Here is a 17,758-nt window from a genome sequence, read left to right as displayed (position 1 = left end):
TCCAGATTGATGTATTAGATTGTAGTTCATTTGGTTTATCAGTTGCCCTTTGATTCTTCTTTGCATTAGATCTGCTGGATTTGGATCAGAGCAAAACCTTTTACAAGCCGGACTGGTTTGATATTGTGGGTTCAGAAGTCAAGTGCTGTAAGGAAGCAGTTTGTGTCATTGACATGTCATCTTTCACCAAGTTTGAAATAAGTGTAAGTACCCAGGAGGTGGCAAGGCGTCAGCTTGCAGAGGTGGTCTTTATTTTCTGTTGGCTGCATTCAAACTCCTCCAAGTCCTGTTGAGGGACAGATAGAGAAATTAGGCTGTACGGCCAGATTCAGGCTGCAACAAATATTTACCTGAGATTGCCTTTTGTCTGTTGAGGGCCCACTTCATAGAAATACCAGTTTAGTCTGTAAATAGGATTTGACCTTCGGCACTGTGTGACCGTTGTCTCTTATTAAGCTTGAGACGTTTGTGTCCCTATCAATGTGAATTGAAAGAATTTGGGTCAGGACGTTGATGCAGTCTTAAACTGCCCCAGTTAATTTGTCTTGCTCAGACAGCTCATCTGCCTGCTCTCCCTTTCAATTCCCATAGTCCACGGGAGACCAGGCGCTGGAGAGTCTGCAATACCTCTTCTCAAACGACCTGGATGTGCCAGTTGGGCACGTTGTGCATACCGGCATGCTCAATGAGAAAGGAGGTTATGAGAATGACTGCAGCATTGCACGGCTGAGCAAACGCAGGTAGGTATGCAGACTGCATCTTTATCAGCAGCCTCTGAGAACCTCTTAATGAAGATCATAAATTCCACCCCCACGCCCTGTAAGGAAAAAAGAAAAGTCTCCATTCTACACTCATCCCTAATTCTGTAGCTCAAACGAGAGGGAGCTCCCGAACTTATCTGTAGTCCCCACATCAATAAGTACAGGTTTCTCTACAAAATGTTTGGCCTTCAGATGTTGAGTTTCTCAATTGAAAGACAAATTTGTTTTTGGCAAATTTGTTCCGGTCATTACTTTATTGCTTAAGTATTCATTTAAAGAGCAAACTAAACATGTTTGCTCGCTGGCTCCTGACCAGTCTTTTCGTTGGAGTTCCATGCTGAAACACTTCTCTTTCACTGTTTCAACTTGCCTTGTGGTGTCGTTACTCGAGTTCTCAGCTCTGCGCTCACCCAGGGTTCTTTCTTATGCTCTCTGGTGCAAACTGACTTGATCACAGGATCTCATCCTTAGACTAAGCAACTTGGGTTCTGTTTGGCATTTAATTAGAAAAAAACCCTCGTGTTTAAAAACTATTTCACGGGTATGTTTCGGCCAAGCATTGGATTCATTTCCCTAGACCATTTTCTATGTATGCTGTCCTTGTATTGGTGTGAGAGCATTCTTCTCTGCTGCTCTTATAATTAGAAGCAGCTTTTCATTCTCTTTCTCTTCCATCTGCATTCATGTGTTGTTTAAAAGCATTGTCTGCCTCTGTGTGAAACTGGTAGCTTTCCTTCTTGTTAATCACTGCTGCAGATATTATCTGTCAATAATGTACTTCAACTCGCAGTCAGCATGAAAGAGACTAGCTTGTTTTCACATATCAAGTGGAGTTCTGTTTTCGGAAACTGGTAATAATAACCACCATTGTGTAGGGAAAGAGTTTGACTGAAACAAGAAACGGCTTTGAGAATGAAGCACTCTTCTAACCGTCCAGAGTAGCCAGAATCACTGGTCTCAAAGAGCTGTAAATGTCTGCAAAACGACTCCGACTTTGGGGCTACCTTGTGAACTTCCTGCAGAGCTGCCCGTGTTCTGCTTCTGGTCCTTCTGCTGCCTTCTTGTCCCCAGGCTGCTGGTAATGCTCGCAGGCTGAGGTTTCCTGTCCTGACAGATGTGGTGGTGTTGATCCAGAGACATCAGTCATGGTTTTTGTAAACCAGCTTATTTTGGTCTGGCGTTATCTTGGAAGCTGCTGAATGGCTCCAGTAGTTTGTGGACAAAGAATGAACTGAATCATCCTGTGGCTGTCAAGTTTCATTGTTTCTTGGTTTTGATTTTTGTCTTCCAGCTTCTTCATGATTTCCCCCACTGACCAGCAAGTCCACTGCTGGGCCTGGCTGAAGAACCGCTTGCCTAACGACAGCAACCTGACCATGGAAGATGTGACCTGGAAGTACACAGGTAGGAAATCACTGAAAGCAGACCTTGTTCTACAGCCTGAAGTCACAAATGGTGTCAATCAATCGTTTAAGCTTTCCAGAGTGGCAGCTGGGTCTCTTTTCCAAACAGTTGGATGAAAGCAGCAATTCAGACTGCCTTCTAGCAAGCCGGGAGCTGGGAGGCAGCTTTCCTTTCACATGGACTGTCAGGAGACAGCCTGATGACACAACCTGTTCTTTCAGTGAACTTTAAGACTTTCCACAGCTCCTAACTTCCCAAAGAGAAACAGAAATCATTTCATTCATATATGCAAGTTAGACAGCAGGTAAGACCTCTCTGGTCTCATCCTAATGGTGTTACCTTCCTCTCTTTAGCTCTGAACCTGATAGGCCCTCGTGCTGTGGATGTCTTGTCAGAGTTGTCGTATGCCCCCATAACTCCAGAACACTTTCCCTCTCTCTTTTGCAAGGTGAGTGGCTGTGCTTCCTCCTCGCTCTGCTAGGTTTTTTGAAGCATGCGTGGAAGAAGGGGAAGAACGATGTTTTGGGTGGCTAGAGGTGAAGTTATGTATAGATGCACTGCAGTAGCTGAGCTAGGTTAGTCATGTACTCGTTAGGCTCACTTTGTTACCTTTTTTCTTTGGATTCTACTTGCTGAATATATAGGTAAATACAAATCTATTTTCAGTATTCTGCTTGCTGTAGGCTTGGCATGTTTGACGTAATCAGTTAAGAAAGCATCAATCTGAGGGGCAGCTGGGATCAGTGTCTCTGGAGTCTGTCTCCTGTCATGGTGAAAGGCTGGGAAGGTAGCTGCAGTTCAGCTCCCGTCTTGTATTTAGAACACGAGCCTTTGTCCTGACCTAGTTCAAGGCTTATCACCAAGTGATTGAGAAGCCTGGATAATGGGGTACTGCAGTCTGGATTTTTACACTAAATTCTTCAGAAGCATGTGCTGGTGGTGAACTGCCTGAGGAAGGGGAAGAGGGATGACCGGTGTGGATTGCATTATGTATTACTGTGTTCCTCCTGGATCTCTGTGCTGTGTTCCAGTTTGGATGTTTTCACCCCCTCTGATTCTGCAGGAGATGAGCGTGGGCTACGCTAACGGCATCCGTGTGATGAGTATCACTCACACAGGAGAACCTGGATTCATGCTTTATATTCCCATAGAGGTAAGAGTACGTGATAGCCTCAGCTCATTAAAACAGCTGCTTGCATGCATAATCAGGAACACTTTCCATGCTGACTCAGGGTCACGAAGCGTCTGTTTTGTACCAGCGGAGTTTCCCTGCTCTGCATAGTGCTCCAGCTGGCCAGACCTCATGCGCCAGAGGCTGGGCACAGTAACATCAGCGGTGGTGTGTCAGATGCTGTCACTCTTTCCCGGTGTCTGTCTGCAGCTCTGTGTCTCGCCCTCCCTTTGCAGTACGCCCTCCACGTGTACAACGAGGTGATGAACATGGGCCAGAAGTACGGCATCCGCAACGCCGGTTACTACGCGCTCCGCAGCCTGCGCATCGAGAAGTTCTTTGCGTTCTGGGGCCAGGATCTGGATGCCTTTACCACTCCTATGGAGTGTGGACGCGAGTTCCAGGTCAAGCTGGATAAGGTACGGTGGGAGGCGGAAACCTCCTGCAGCAGGGGGTAAAACGGAAAGGTGAAAAGGCTGCCATGGATGTGTCACTCTTCTGATGGAGCTGTGAGTGCATAGCTATAACCCGTGTCCTTGTGCTTTGTAAAGAAATATTTGTGGTAGAAATACCAAAAATATTCTGCCCTCCTCCCTGGGCAGCACTCCCAGCGATTTATGTGGTGTCCTGCTTTAGGGCAGGGTGCTGGGTACCTTACAGGTGCTCAGTGCTCAGGTTTCTTTTTCCCAGCTGCTTTCCTGGTCTGCTGGAGCAAATGCCACCTGGTGTGCAGGCTGGCTTTTAATGAAGTTAAAAACATTTGAGGACAGACAGGGACAGGAGCTCTCCGTGCTGTTCTGTTTCAGTATATTTGTACTGTATTTGTACGAGCTGTATCCTGCTCGTTTGTGGTGACAGGTGCCATCTCTGCCACTTGCTTGTTACCTTCTTTCTTATGTATTTGTACGAGCCAAAACAAATGCTTGTATGAGATAAGTCAGAGAGGAAAATGCGCTGATGAGGGACAAAAATTAGATATGTGACTATGTTTTCTCTGGTTTATGAAATGTGTTAGACTTCTGGGACCAAACAAGTGAAAACTACGGTGGTTTTCACTGTGGTAAAAACTAGAATGAATTTAAGGGTCCGCTTCACAAATATTTTGAATTCATTAATACATTTAGCATCTGGAACAACGAATGTTACAAGAAACTTGTGTCTGAGCTGGGCTTTCTGTGCGCAGAAGCAGCCTGCCCTGCTGACTTCCAAGCTCCCCTTGACCTTGTGCTGGAAGCTTGTCTGTTAAAGCTCAGCAGCTGCCGTGCTCCTTTATCAGCTGCTGCTTCCTTCCCTCCCCAGGGAATGCAGTTCGTCGGCCAGGAAGCGCTGCTGGAACAGAAGCAGAACGGCGTGTACAAGCGCTTTACCATGTTCATCCTCGAGGACCACGACACGGACATGGACCTCTGGCCCTGGTGGGGCGAGCCCATCTTCCGCAACGGCCGCTACGTGGGCAAGACCACCAGCAGCGCCTACAGCTACACGCTGGAGCGCCACGTCTGCCTGGGCTTCGTGCACCACTTCGACGAGAAGACGGGCGAGGAGCTGGTGGTGACGACCGACTTCATCAACCAGGGCGAGTACGAGATCGACATCGCTGGGCAGCGCTTCCAGGCCAAAGCCAAGCTCTACCCCTTCAGCTCCCTCTTCACGCAGCGGCGCCGCAAGGACGAGGTGGAACTGAGCGGCTACCAGAGGGAGTAGAGCTGAGCACACCCCCGCTCCTCTTCCCAGGCTGGAGTCTCCTGCCACCATCTCCCAGTCCTCTCTCCTCACCCCGCGTATTTCTTTCTCTTCCTTTCTTGTCTTGCCACTTTTAAACTTTTTTCCAGCGTGTTACATTTTGTATATTTTAAAACTTTTAACTCTCAAGCTTTCTCAACCCTGCCCGTCTCCCTCCTTCAGCCCTTCGCTTGCCAGGCTCCCCCGCGCCATGGTGGGGGAAGGGGAACTCCTTCACGGGAAGGAACTTCCAACACAGGAAGGGCCCAGGAGAGCTCCTGCGGACTGCAGCCCTTCTCTGGCCCCTCGGCTGAAGGCTGGGACTTCCCCTTGCTCCCCACAAACCACTTTGTAGAGGGGTCGGTGCGTTGGTGCGCGCAGCAATAGTCTGATCAGCTACCTCACTGGCACAAGGCGAAGCGCCGCGTGAGCAGCAGCGAGCGGACAGGTTTGGGTTATCACCCAGCTTGTTCACCATTTATCCACCGTTTTTCCCCACCAGGGAGTCGAGTAGGCTTAACCATCAGATCCCTGGGGTGACAGTAGTGCTGGTAAGTTTTTCGGTGTTGTTCCTGTTGGATTTTTTTTTGCCTGGGGTCGCTGAAGCTAGACGGCCTTCTATAAATACAGCCGAAGAGCAGCATGTGTGTTTGACTTCCGTAAAGGAATGGGGTTGGGTTTTTTATTAGCAAAAATACCGATTTCTAACAAGGGCAGATGTTAGTGTTCAATGTTCATAGCACTGTTGAAATGCTGCTTCTGTTTCAGCTGCACAGTGTACAGTCTCTGTGAATATTCCTTCACTTTCCTTTGTGTGTGTGTGGCTCCATCAGGCTTGTCTGGCAGGGTTTCATGTAAAACCTGTGTGTGTTTATGGAACTTGAGCAGCAGGAGGGGATGATATCTTGTGGTTTTGGCTGACTTCGGTTGTTCCAAAACTAGAGGAAAACCCCGCAGCGCTCATCTCACCTGTGGGGCTGGGACGACCCCGAGAAACACGGGGGATTCTGGTGGTGACAGCAGCTCCTGCAGGACTCCAGCAAGGTGTCTTCTGTTCTCTCCTCAAATCTGTTGCACTTCTCTTTGTAGTACCTCGCCTGAAGGGAGTGAAAGAGGGAGTTTGGGGCTGTGGAAGTTGGGTTCCGAATTGCTTCAGGTGGTTCAGGGGCTGACCCTTCTTGGGGTGTCGGCGTGCTCCGATTCAAGCACTGATGCTGAAGAAAACGGGGAGTGCTGAGTTGTACCGCACGGATTTACGCCCTTCCCTTCCCAATGTGAGCACAATCAGAACCGAAGACGTTCTCTGTTTACTGGAAGGAGACCTGGTGGGTGTTCTCCCTGCCTCTGGCACCCACACACTCATCATCGTCTTCCCACTGCTGCTGATGCCAGCGTCCTTGGGGAGTTTAATCACAGCTTGCACGGAGGCCAGCCCTGGCAGCATGGGGATCGCTTTGTAATCCAGAACCTCGTGGGGCATTTTCTTTTTCGCTTAACTGGTGAGCATCAGTAGTGTAAATACGAGCTCGAAACCTCTGCAAGTTGTTGCTTTGGGTTTTTCTGCTGCTTTAGTTGCTTTCGGTCGTGTCTTTGCTCTGCCAGCTCGTGATGGAGATGTTCTCAGCGCACAAAAGGAACTGGATGGCCCTAAGGCAAGAAGCGTGGAGGGAAAAACCTTTACACCTTAAAAACAAGTTGTCAGAGCAAGTTCCCCCATTCAGGGAGACGCAGAAGCTGTGAAACAGCGGTGGAGAATCGGGGCAGGGCGTAGGATGAAGGGAGGAGGAAGGATTCAAGCTAGTGGGCTAGGAGCTTGGACGTAGATGTTGCGTCTTTGAGCGTGCTCTCCTTTGTAAACGGTGAATTCCTTTGTAGCATCTGGCCTCTTTAGGGACTTCAAACTAAACTTGAAATGGACGTGCAAAAATTCCCCAGGCTTCCCAAATCCCTGGGTGCTGCTCTCCGAATTGAAGTTGTGCCTGGTGTATTAGGATAAAGGGAGGAAATGAAAGGGTGACGAGACATCAGCAGGCTAACACCCAGTCCTTTTGTGCATGGAGAGATGTCGTGATCCCACTGTGCCCGTTCTGGATGCACGTACCAAGGAGGACCTCTACCCTACAGGCACGTTACCTGAAAATCACGCACCAGGGCTCTCGAGGAGGATGCCTGTGCCACTTGTTGTCGCTGGAGGGACATGAGAGGCTTCCCTGGGAGGACACCAAGTGACACCAAGTGCTAGCTGAGGCAGGCTGAAGTACTGAAAGCAGCTGCTGGAGAGTTCTCAGCTAAACCACTCTCTCTGGCAAGTTATAATTAGTTCAGAGCGAACCAAAAGGTCAGCAGCGTATGTCCTCTCGGTGCTGAAGCATCCCTTCAGTTGCAGCCAGGTTATATTCCTCTTCGTGTTTTTTTTTCCCCTATTTTATAGGTTCCCCTTCACTCCTCAGATAACCTGTGATATGCTTTTCTCTTCCTGCAGCAGTCCTGACAACAAAAATTGTGTTCTGCGAGCTCCTTCTGCCGTTACGACTGCTCGGGTTTATTTTGTGTCTACATCTATCAGTACAAGGAGCAGAGAACAAGGATAAACGTGCATCTTGCAGGAGGTAGGCAGTGCTCTGCAGCGTCAGCCTGCTGCTGGAGGCTGCTGGCAGTCCTGCGGCTCGCAGCTGCTCCTGCTCTCCCTGTGATGAGTTCTGGTTCTTCCGTGTCTGAACCTGGAGGCTTCAGCTGCTGCTCGAGATTAGTCTGCGACTTCTGGCAGGTATTTCTGGCCGTACCCCGAGTCGTCTGTCTTCTTCAGCTCGGGTGGCAGCCGAGGGGACAGCTGGGTGGCAGCTTTTAGGACAGGGCCAGATGCTGGGGCTGAGCGAGGTGCCTCTGGCGCAGGAGGAGCAGCAGCAGGACGGGGCGCACACCGCGTGTGGTGGTCGCAGCAGTGTCTGGTCTCCGAGTCTCCCTTCCCCAGCGTGAGCAGCCCTGCAGGTTTCCTCCATCCAGGCACCTTTGCCAAGACTGAGGCTTGAAGGGAGGTTGGCTGGAGTTTGCTATGAGAAAGGAATTCATCTTTTTGGCTGAAATACGGAGGTGGAGCATAACCCACATTAGGATAACCGTGTTACTCATCAGTGACGACCATTAAATGTGCACGTGGCACTTGTAGGTGTGCTTTTTCTTCCGCAAAAGCCATATTTCCGTGGGTTTGCTGACAGTGGTGCATCCACCCTGCTGTGGGGTGTCCCTGGAGGCCAGGAAGGTGCCGCTTGGCCGAGGAGCGCGGGGAGCAGGCGCCAGAGGCAGCGCTTTGTGGGCAGCCCGCTCCAGCTCCCCTCAATGACTTCTCCAGGTGTGCTACGTGGCCTCACCCTTGTGTCCTTGCCTAAGCTCTCGTATTTTTCAGTCCCTGAGGGGGTGCTGAAACGCTGGAGTAAACCTGGTGTTAGAGGAGAAGGACTCGATGGTTTGTCTTTGGTGGCCTGAGGTTAAAATCAAAGCTGCGCATTCGGAAACATTTTCAGTTCCAGGAGTGTGTGCTGTGGTGATTTTTCACCTCTGTCTTTGCCGGGCTTTATTCCTCCTCGTCTGCTCCGTGCTGACACCGGTGTCTGGATCTGACGGGCCGTGCTGGGGCAGTTGTTGCTCCTCTGTTAGTGGCGAGGAGCAGAGGCCTTGTGCCTGCATCTCCAGGTCTTGCTGTAAGCATGGGTTTGGCTTCCCCCTTCCCGCTGCTGTATTCAAGCTGCCGCAGGTCTCGTTGCTGTTCCCCTGACACCCCCAGCTTGGCGGGTGCTGGGACCTCTCGTGCGCAGCCTTCCTCTCTTCGCCCTGCCCGGCGCCTCATCGCCTGAGCCAGCTTTGCTCCAGATCTGTCTCTTTGCATCAATTTCAGCTCTGCAGCTTCGAGGTGGTGCCACCGCCCTGCCTCCCGCGGGCTTGTGGCTCTGCCTGCAGCTGCCTTCGCTCTGGGACTACAGCCCCGTCCCCTGCAAGCCTCTCCTTGGGGCCTGGAGAGCTCATTGTGCAGGAAGCTGGACCGAGAGCCAGATGAAGTGAAAAATAACACTATTTTTTAAATCCTATCCTCCGTTTAGAGCAGTGCAAGCTCCAGGCGGAGCTGGGGCAGCATTAGCTAAGAACCAAGCAGCCAGGCACGGTTCCCAACATGACTTTTTTCCCCGCTGCTTCTCCTTCAGGTGGAGGAAGCCGTGCCCTGATGGAGGAGGTGGGGAGCGTGTATGGGGTTGCCCAAAACTCTCGTTTCTCCCCGGCGTGTTCCTGCAGGCAGCAGCTAACCATGCTGGTGCAGCGCTCACCTGGGGCTGCCCGTAGCCTTCCAGCACGCTTTAACCAAAACGTTTACATTTTGAGAAGAAATGTCCAAAAAAATCAGTTTTCCATGTTTGGAAAAGAAATTGCTTGAAAGGGCAGAGGCCTTTCTTGTTTCAAACAGAACGCTGCTGCTGGTGGAGTCCAGCAAAAACTTCTTCACCTTCGGATTTGTCTTCCCAAATGTTTTTATTGTCATACTTGATCGCCTTGATTATTTTTTTTGCCCACGTCGGGATGCTTTTTTTGTGTTAAGCTACCATTTCTGTAAGTGTTTGTTAGGGCTGGTTGCTTCTTTTTTTTGTTGCTGTTGTTTTGAATGTGCAGGCAGGAAACGGGGCGTGGGGGAGAAGGGATTCATGTCACCAGACGACTCCAAGCTGTCTCTGAAAAGCAGTTGGGAATTTTCTTTGCACTTTACACTTTTCCTTAAACGTTGTGATTGTAGCGTGCTTAGAGCCCTCAGCGAGTGCATTTGAGGGAGGGAAAAAAACCAAACCTTTACGGATTTGTAAATGCCTTAAGGCTTTTTGGCTGGGTGTTTGTGCACTGCCCGTGCGTGCCGCTCCGTTTCTTGCTGTGCTCGGGGCGCACGGGGCAGGCCGGGAGAGCCTTGGCAGAGCCTCGGCGCCTGTTCCTCTTCCTCCAGAAGTGGGTTTATTCAGGATGTTGCTCGTGCTGTAGCAGGTTCGAGGGTTTCTCAGTGCTGGGGACCTCGTTTGTGCTCAGATGGCCGCGACTCCTCATCTCCTGCTCGTCCCAGGGCTGCGCTGCTGCTGGCGGGATGGCTTCCGAGCTGGCGTCGCCTCGGTTTGGGCACCCTGCCCGGTCCGAGCGAGGCATCTCCGTGAGGAGGAGCGGTGATTTATAACAGAAGAGGCTCTGGGGAATGGTGCTCGCTCATATTTATTGCTTTGGCCGAGCTGGTGACAGCTGACCCTCCCACGCACGTGCTTGACGCCGGCTGCGCCCGCCAGCAGCGTGGTTACCCGGCGGCCACCACCGACGGATGCTCCGCTTCGCACGGACAGCAACAAGCCCTGAATCCTCCTGCCACCAGAACCCGAGGCAAGTTCACTTCGAGTCCCCATTCTATCCGAAAAAACCCTTTCTAGTGCCTTATGCTTGCGAATGTCGTGCAATGGACGTGGCTGAGGCGGCCCAGGTGAGGTTTCCCCGACCGCTGCGCCCATCGCAGGGCAACCAGCGGCTGGATCCTGGCAGCGTGGTGACACTTCCCGGTCCCTTCAGCCGTGGGGTTTGTGAAACATCCCCCCGGGGGCTGCCTCGGGGGGGTTTGGGGGAGGCAGAGGGGTTCTGAGGGCTGCGCCCGGCGGCGGTTCCCCAGCGCACACAGAGGGGTGAGCTCGCTGCTCGCCTCCGAGGCCGCGTTATTTCGTGTGCTGTATTTATATCGTGCTTTACTTCATTTAATTTTTTTTGGTTGGCTTCAACGTTGCTGGGTTTGTATATTAATAAAGAGGCGTTTTAACTACTCCCGAATCGGGTGCTTTGTTACACGAGAGCCTTCTGTTACCCGTCAGCATCCAAACCCCTTGGTCCTCGGGTGGCTTCCTGGGGGGGACGTGTGGTGGTCCCCACCTCCAGGGGCTGTGAGGGGAGCTGGGGGCTGGGGCTGGGGCTGGAGGAAACCCCTGGGGCGCGTGGTGCATGGCCCCAGAACGCTGTGTGGGGTTTTGGCCCCCTCTGGCCCCAGCCCTCTGCCAGCACCCAGCTGCAGCAGCCCTCCTGGGGATGCGAGAACACAAAGGGTGAGTTTTGATTTATTTTTTTCCCCCTCGTGCTTCCCTTTCAGTGGAATTTCCTTTGTTTCAGCTTGTGCTCATTGCCTTTCCTGCCAGGATGCAGACGGGGCTGGATCCTGGAGCACCCCTAACCCCACAGTGTGGGCTAACCGAGAGCTGTGCCCCGCTGCAGGGATGGAGCCAGCCCCCTGCCATGGGGGAAATGCCCCAAATTTTTCCCCAAAGCCCTGGGGAAAATGCTCCAAAACCGTTCTTGAGACAAATGCCCAAGTTTTAACTCCCAGCAGGAGACGGAAAATCTCTTATCCATCCTCTCTCTGGAGGAGCACACTATAGGAGAGGACAGGAGGGAAACACGGAGGGCTTTGGATGCATGATTTTTATTGACTAAAAAAAACCAAAAACAACCAAAAAAAGTTGGTTTAAGACAATTGTGTGCAGAAGTACCCGCGTAGGCAGAAGCTACGGGAACCCCCTCCCTGGCCGTGGCGCAGGGCACGGGGCCGCCTCTCCCGCTTGGGCACCGTGTGATGGAGGCCCCCAAAACCTCTTTTTTTTTGCCTCTGTGCCCCCAAAACGGGCACCCCCTGCCCGTAGCCTCTGCCTACGTCTCCTCTATGTACAGTACAGTGGTGCTCGGAGGCGCAGCGCCCGCGGGGCGTGCAGCATGCTCGTGCGTGGAGTGGTCGCGAGTCCTCGTGGCGGGACGCTTTAAATAATACCAACACCAATAATAATAATAACAATAATAAAAAGGGAGGTGTGTGGGGGGGGAAGGAAGTTAGCCGAAAAACTGTCGGATGCTGGCACGGTGCTGCCGGCGGGCTCGGGACCCAGCGCATCCTCTCGCCCCATGATTGTCTGGCCCGGAGCGGGGAGCGGTGCTGGTCCAGCCCCGTCACGCCGGATCCGTCCTCCCCAGCCTCTGCCCTGCACCCAGGAGGTGCCCCGAGGCCGCCCCATGCCCCCCAGGAGGGGAAGGAAAAGAGGAGGAAGCCCCGGGGTCAGCCCTGGTGCATCCCAACCTCACAGGGTGGTGTTGGCAGCGGGCTCGGTCCGGCGCGGCCGACAGGAGATGGTCAAGGCACTCGTTGTTGCTCGTGGTTTTGTGATTTTTTGTGGTTTTCTTCCCCTAAAAAAAAAAAAAAAACGGACCAAACGCCAAGGCAACACCCCAGGAGGGTGCAGGATGCGTCCTGGGGCTGCTTCTACCAAAACCTGCCCAGAAAAAAAAACTGGGATTGGAGCCCCATGGGCAGAAGAGAGGAGAAAGGGCCCAGCCCGGGTGCCCCAAGCCTTGCACTTCACAACTGCAGAGAGAAACCTCCAAAAAATAATAAAAAAAAAAAAGAAAACCCCGTGGAAAAAAATAAATCAATCCAAAGCAGAGAAACAGGTAAGGGGCTGCTACAGAAAAGCCAGATGTGAAAGGAAAAAACCCGAAGCCCCCAGCGCTCCCTGCTCTCCCTCAGGTGGAGGCGCGGGGCTGGTGGCGCCCAGCGGCTCCATGATTGCCTTGGTCTTGAGCTTTCCAGCACGTCCCAACCCCAGCTGCTTGATTGCCCAAAAGAAAAGTGGTTTTAATTACACCACCAGGAGGCTGCGCCCCTGCCTGTGCCACCGGCAGCAGGGAGTGTGGGGCTAGCCCTGGGGACCTGCAATTCCCCATCCCAAAAATCCCACGTCTCGCCTGCCGGCGTGAGCAGAGCAAAGCCTTTGGGTTTCCAGCTTCTCACCAGAGCCAGCAAACGGGGGAACAAAAGAAAAAGGACGCTTCGTCCACCTGCTGAAGCCAGCCCCCACCTGCCCTTTTTCTGTTCTGAAAGGGCAGGGAAAGCCCGCTCCATCCCTGCGCATCGGTGTCACCGTAACCAGGACATGGGTGCCGCAGAGGGGCCAGGCTGCCGCTGTGCAGGTCTCTCAGCTGCCGGCTGCATGCGGCCACCCCAAATTCCTCCTAACCTTTAACCTCAGGCAAAGAGTGCCCAGGACGCCGGCCCCGACGCAGCGGGGTTGGCACGGTGGCGTCCCCGAGCCAGCATCGCCGCAGCAGGCTCCGGCAACGGGACCGCGAGAGTCCGACCTCCCCTTCCTGGGGGCCACGGGATTGCAGCCGCAAAGGGACGTCGCCAAGCGAAGGGGGAGAAAAAAAAATCAAATTATAGGACGAAAGCAGCGGTGGCTTCCGCACCCGGGGACAGGCAGAGCCGGAGGAGGTGGCCGTCGGACACCGGCATGGTGGCACGACACAACTGCGCCCTCGGGGGCTGATTGTCACTTGACCCTTGGCTCGGGTGCTTCCCGAAGTCGCCAGGCTTCAGGTTTTTTTTTTTTTTGTGTGTGTTTTCTTTTTGTTTGTTTTCATTTTAAAAAGAGCAGCATTTGGTTTGACTGTAAAGAGATGCAAGTCGGGCGCTCCCGCCGGCCGGGCGCTGAGTGCGTCTGTAAATCCTCGCTCGGCTGAGACGGGTTCCTTAATAACAATAATATTAAGTAAAAACCCCCAGAACAACAAAAAGTCTCCTTTTTCGCTCAAAACCTGATTGGTCACAGGCACCGAGCGCTGCCCGGGGCAGCTCCATTGGGGCCACGCTGCCGGCCGGGGGCTGCCGGCGAGCACCCACGGGTGCCAGGGGCCACCCGCTGCCGGCCGGGCGCCGAGCCCTGCTCCTTGGCGTGGGCGAGCTGGAGGACGCGCCGCCGTCCGGCCCTCAGTTCCCCCGGTAGACCTCGATCCTGCTGGTTTTGGCCAGCATGTCGATGATGTGCGCCTCGAAGTCGGCGTCGTGCACCCCGGTCTTCCTGAACTCGCCGGCGTAGCGGTTGTTCTCCCAGTAGTGGTGCCAGTTGCCCCGGCTGTCGGCGCCGAACCCGAAGACGTTCACCTGCGGGGCGAGAGTCAGCACCCAAAAATGGAATAAAATAATAATAATTAATAAAAAAATAAGCCAGCTCCTGGGGGGTGTCCCTGTGCCACCGCCACCCACCTCGTCGCAGACGTGCAGGGCGAAGAAGAGCACCAGCATGCCGGTGGAGGGGTAGCGCCCGTGGTGCTCCGTCCAGCGGTCGTGGATGTACTTGAAGAAGGCAGGGTTGTAGATCTGCACCTGGCAGCCAGGGGAGGAGGGACGCTGGCTGAGCAGCCCGGCACGCCGTGTCTGTCCCTCCCCAGGGGCAGAGGCGCGGGGCCGTCCTTACCTTTTCCTTGTCCACCCGCAGGAAAGGCTTCACAGGCGCGTAGGTGCTGGGGGCAAAAAAGAAAAGCAGAGGGGATGGAGGAAGCCAGCGAGCCCCGGCAGCGATCATTCACCACTCCCAGCGTGGGACAAAAAGGCCCCGAGGCGACGCCACCTCTGCAGGTGACACGAGTGACGATGGCGGCGGTGCCACCGGGTACTTACAACCTGATCTGGCCGGTGGAGAGGGCGCTGGCGATCCAGAGCAGGTCCAGGGTCTTGAAGGGCACCAGCACGAAGCTGACGTTGGCGGGCAGGTTCTTGGCACTCTCGGGGTACATGAAGTGGTGCGTGGTCCGGCCGCCCACGTCCCCCTCGAAGCCCACCGTGGGTGCCTGGTTCATCCTGGGGACAGAGGCGGGCGCTGGGGTGCTGAGGGACCAGGCGAGCCCCCAGCCCGGCCATGGGGGTCCCAATTTTGGGCCGCGTTTTCTCAACCCAGCCCTCACCTCATGACGAAGTCGTGGCCGTCGATCTCAGGCCCATAGCCGGAGCCGCGCAGGTTGCCCGAGTTGCCCACCACGGCGCAGCGCCGGCAGTGGCGCGGGTCGCGCCAGCGGTAGGGGTTCTCGCCCGGCACGATCTGGAAGAGCTTGCTCAGCACCTCCTGCGTGTTGTGGGACTTGAACTGGGGCTGCAGCATCTGCGGGGCGACAGGGAGGGAGGTGACACTGGCAGCCCCCTCCCCACTGCTCCGAGTACGGGGGCTCGGGGCGGAGATGCTGCAGGATCCCGAGTGGGGGACAAAACAGGGCGGTGAGCAAGGGAGGGAAGCTGCAAGTGGGGAAAGGATTAAAAAAAAAAAAGTTAAAAATAGGGGAAATGAGGCCCAAAATGCTGGGCCTGCCCCACGTGGCTATTAAACCAGGTCGGAGCCACTCGGTGGCCATGCAGGCAGGGCTGAGGCGCTGCCTGGAGGAGTTTCCAAAGCGCTGGGGCCCCGCACCCGGTGGGACGCTCACCATCCACCACCGCTGGACGTCCGGCGGCAGCTCCATGTTCTCCTTGGTCCACACCGGGGAGACGCGGCCGTCGTAGCGGCTGTCAAACCAGGCGGCCGCAGCGTCGGCGGCGTCCTCGGGGCAGCGGCGGCAGGCGCAGCCCCTCGGGTACAGCCCCCCGTGGCCGAGCTGCCGCACGCCGGCGTAGCCGGGCACCAGCTTCACCCGGTGGATGCCGCCCAGCCCGCCGGGGTCCAGGTAGGCGATGCTGTGGTGGGAGTAGGTGAAGAGCACGGACATGACGAAGACGAGGAGGAAGGCGGTCGAGAGGAAGCAGAGGCGCAGCGAGCACTTCATGGCGGGCGGGTGGGCACGGCGGGCGCCGCTCGCCTGGCATAGGGCTGGGGCGCGGGGCGGGCGCAGGAGGGGGCTGGCGGGCGCGGGGTGGAGGCAGGCGGCCGGCGGGGCTCCCTGTGGGGTGCAGAGATGTGGGTCACCATGGGGTGGGGGCACAAAGCCCAGCCCGCAAGGCTTTGGGTAGCCAGGAGGGCTTTGCGCTGCTATGGGGTGGGTTGGGGCACCCCTACCTGCCGGGGTGCAGCTTTCCATCCGCCTGGCACGGCGCGGCACGGCGCGGCACGGCTCGGCACGCCGGGCTCAGCCGTAGCTCCGCGTCCCCGTGGCTCTGCGGGCTCGGGGACCCATCCCCAGCTGGCTCCGGGCTGCGGCAGCGCTCATCGTCCCTGCGCTGGGGACACCTCGGGGACAGCAGCCTGGAGCGGAGAGCACAGGGACGGACGTTGGACCCGGGATGCTCCCCGCAAAGCCCTCGCGGGGATAAGGGCAAGAATCGCCCCGGCACCGCGGCCGATCACTTTGCAGAGCCAATATAACTGGCACCCGAATTATTAACCCGCTCTCAAATATTTGCCCAGGCTGTGAGAGGAAGGCAGCCGGCGAGCATCCTCCCTCCGCAGGCGGGGGTGAATGCACCCTGCAAGGGCGTTCCTGCAGAATTAACGCCCGAAGCAACCAGCCCTTGGTGAGCGCGGCATCGTGGCCACGGCGCACCCACGGTGCCACCCGCCCCAGGCACCCGGCGAGCGTCGCCCAGCGCATCGTGACGGGGTGACGGAGTGACAGCGGTGCCTGATGTTTGCCGCAGGAGGAGGAAGGGAGAAGCGGGGTTTGGGACCGGCAGCGCGCCCAGCACCACGTTGTGAACCCCAGACAGGGTTCAAGGAGCGGGGTGGTGGTGGCACCGCTGGTGCTTCTCTCCGGGACCCCACTGAGGGCAGGAGAGGAGAAAGGGGGGCACTGAGCACCTGCAGACATGGGTACAGGGTCCCAGCAGGGGGTCCCAGCATGTCAGGGCCCATAGGACCACCGGGTTGGGTGCCACCACGATGTGTCCCACCAAGCCACCGGGGCAGGTCCCACCAAAGCTATGGGGCTGGGTCCCACCAGTTCAGGTCCCACCAAGCTGGGTATGACCAGATCGGGTCCCACCAAGCCATAACCCGCACCCCGTGGGCATGCAGCAGCCGCTCAGAGCGGGGGCTCAGCCCCCCCAGCACCTCCTCGCCCCCACGTCCCCCTGTGCCCCCCATGCGCTGCACCCGCTGCGGTGCCCCCAAAACCCACGGGGAGCACGGGGCCGGCACCGCCAGGGTTTGGCCTCGGGGCCGGGGAGCAGAGGTGGCGTTGGTGGGGGGCCAGGGTGAGGAAACGTGTCGGGACCTCGCTGCTCGGCCCCAATTTGGGCACCCCAAAATTAGGGGGGGGGTGTCCAGGTCCGGACACCCCCGTCCCCATTGCGGGCCCCCGCATGAGCCCCGTCCCCCGTTCATTAACAGCACCGTGGGTGCCGGCAGGGGACGGGGGGCACCCGGAGGGGGCAGTTTGGGAGCCCCGACCCCAAAAAACACCTTATGGGGGGGTGCATAGGGGGGTGGGCGCTGCCCCCCCCGGGTGACACGGCTGTCCCCAGGGACACTCACACCACCCCCTGCTCACCCCCCCATACCCCTGCGTCCCCCCACAACCCCAGCACCCCCCGGGACCCCCCCAACACCCCCCCAAAGCACCCCCAGGACCCCCCCCAGCCCCTCGCCCACCCCGGGGGGGCTCCGGGCGCTCTCCCCCCCACCCCTCACGCCCCCCCCCGTCCCCCCCTGTTCCCCCCCATCCCCTTTTTCCCCCTCCCCCCTCCCCAGCCCCACACATGGGGTCCCCCCCCCCCGATCTCCCCCCGGCCCCCCCCCGGCCCCAGCCCCACCTGGCTCCGCTCCGGGCCCCGCCGCCGCCGCCCCCCCCCCCCCACCGTCGCCGCGCCCTCCGCGGGGCCGGGCCGAGCCGTGCGGGGGGTGGGCCCGGCAGGCTGGGAGCTGTAGTCCGGGGGGGTTGTGGGACTTGTAGGAACCGGGGC

General features: G+C 56.3%; 2 protein-coding genes across 3 annotated transcripts in view; one reads left to right on the top strand and one right to left on the bottom strand.

Moving 5' to 3' along the window:
* Positions 1-10,882, top strand: part of PDPR (pyruvate dehydrogenase phosphatase regulatory subunit) — a 25,240-nt gene extending 14,358 nt beyond the window's left edge. The window contains exons 11-18 of one of the 2 annotated variants that reach the window (XR_011812289.1): positions 70-203; positions 592-740; positions 2,053-2,165; positions 2,519-2,613; positions 3,229-3,318; positions 3,573-3,755; positions 4,636-5,609; positions 10,151-10,882. Coding sequence is in view for 1 of the 2 variants with exons in the window: in XM_038185554.2 (XP_038041482.2) it covers positions 70-203; positions 592-740; positions 2,053-2,165; positions 2,519-2,613; positions 3,229-3,318; positions 3,573-3,755; positions 4,636-5,040 (1,169 nt within the window). In the remaining variant the exon portion in view is untranslated. Of the gene's footprint in view, positions 1-69; positions 204-591; positions 741-2,052; positions 2,166-2,518; positions 2,614-3,228; positions 3,319-3,572; positions 3,756-4,635 lie in introns of both variants that reach the window. The other variant, XM_038185554.2, reaches the window with a different exon arrangement.
* On the bottom strand, positions 9,602-17,758 carry ST3GAL2 (ST3 beta-galactoside alpha-2,3-sialyltransferase 2). Its single transcript, XM_038185559.2, has 8 exons — positions 17,609-17,758; positions 15,918-16,103; positions 15,352-15,801; positions 14,839-15,032; positions 14,555-14,734; positions 14,352-14,397; positions 14,141-14,260; positions 9,602-14,038 (listed from the first exon to the last, which is right to left on the bottom strand). The coding sequence occupies exons 3-8, from the start codon at positions 15,685-15,687 to the stop codon at positions 13,865-13,867; spliced, it is 1,050 nt and encodes a 349-aa protein (XP_038041487.2). The 5' UTR covers positions 15,688-15,801; positions 15,918-16,103; positions 17,609-17,758; the 3' UTR covers positions 9,602-13,864.

Source organism: Anas platyrhynchos, chromosome 12 (genome assembly GCF_047663525.1).
Source record: "Anas platyrhynchos isolate ZD024472 breed Pekin duck chromosome 12, IASCAAS_PekinDuck_T2T, whole genome shotgun sequence".
Lineage (NCBI taxonomy): Eukaryota > Metazoa > Chordata > Aves > Anseriformes > Anatidae > Anas > Anas platyrhynchos.
This window is presented reverse-complemented; position numbering and strand designations above follow the sequence as displayed.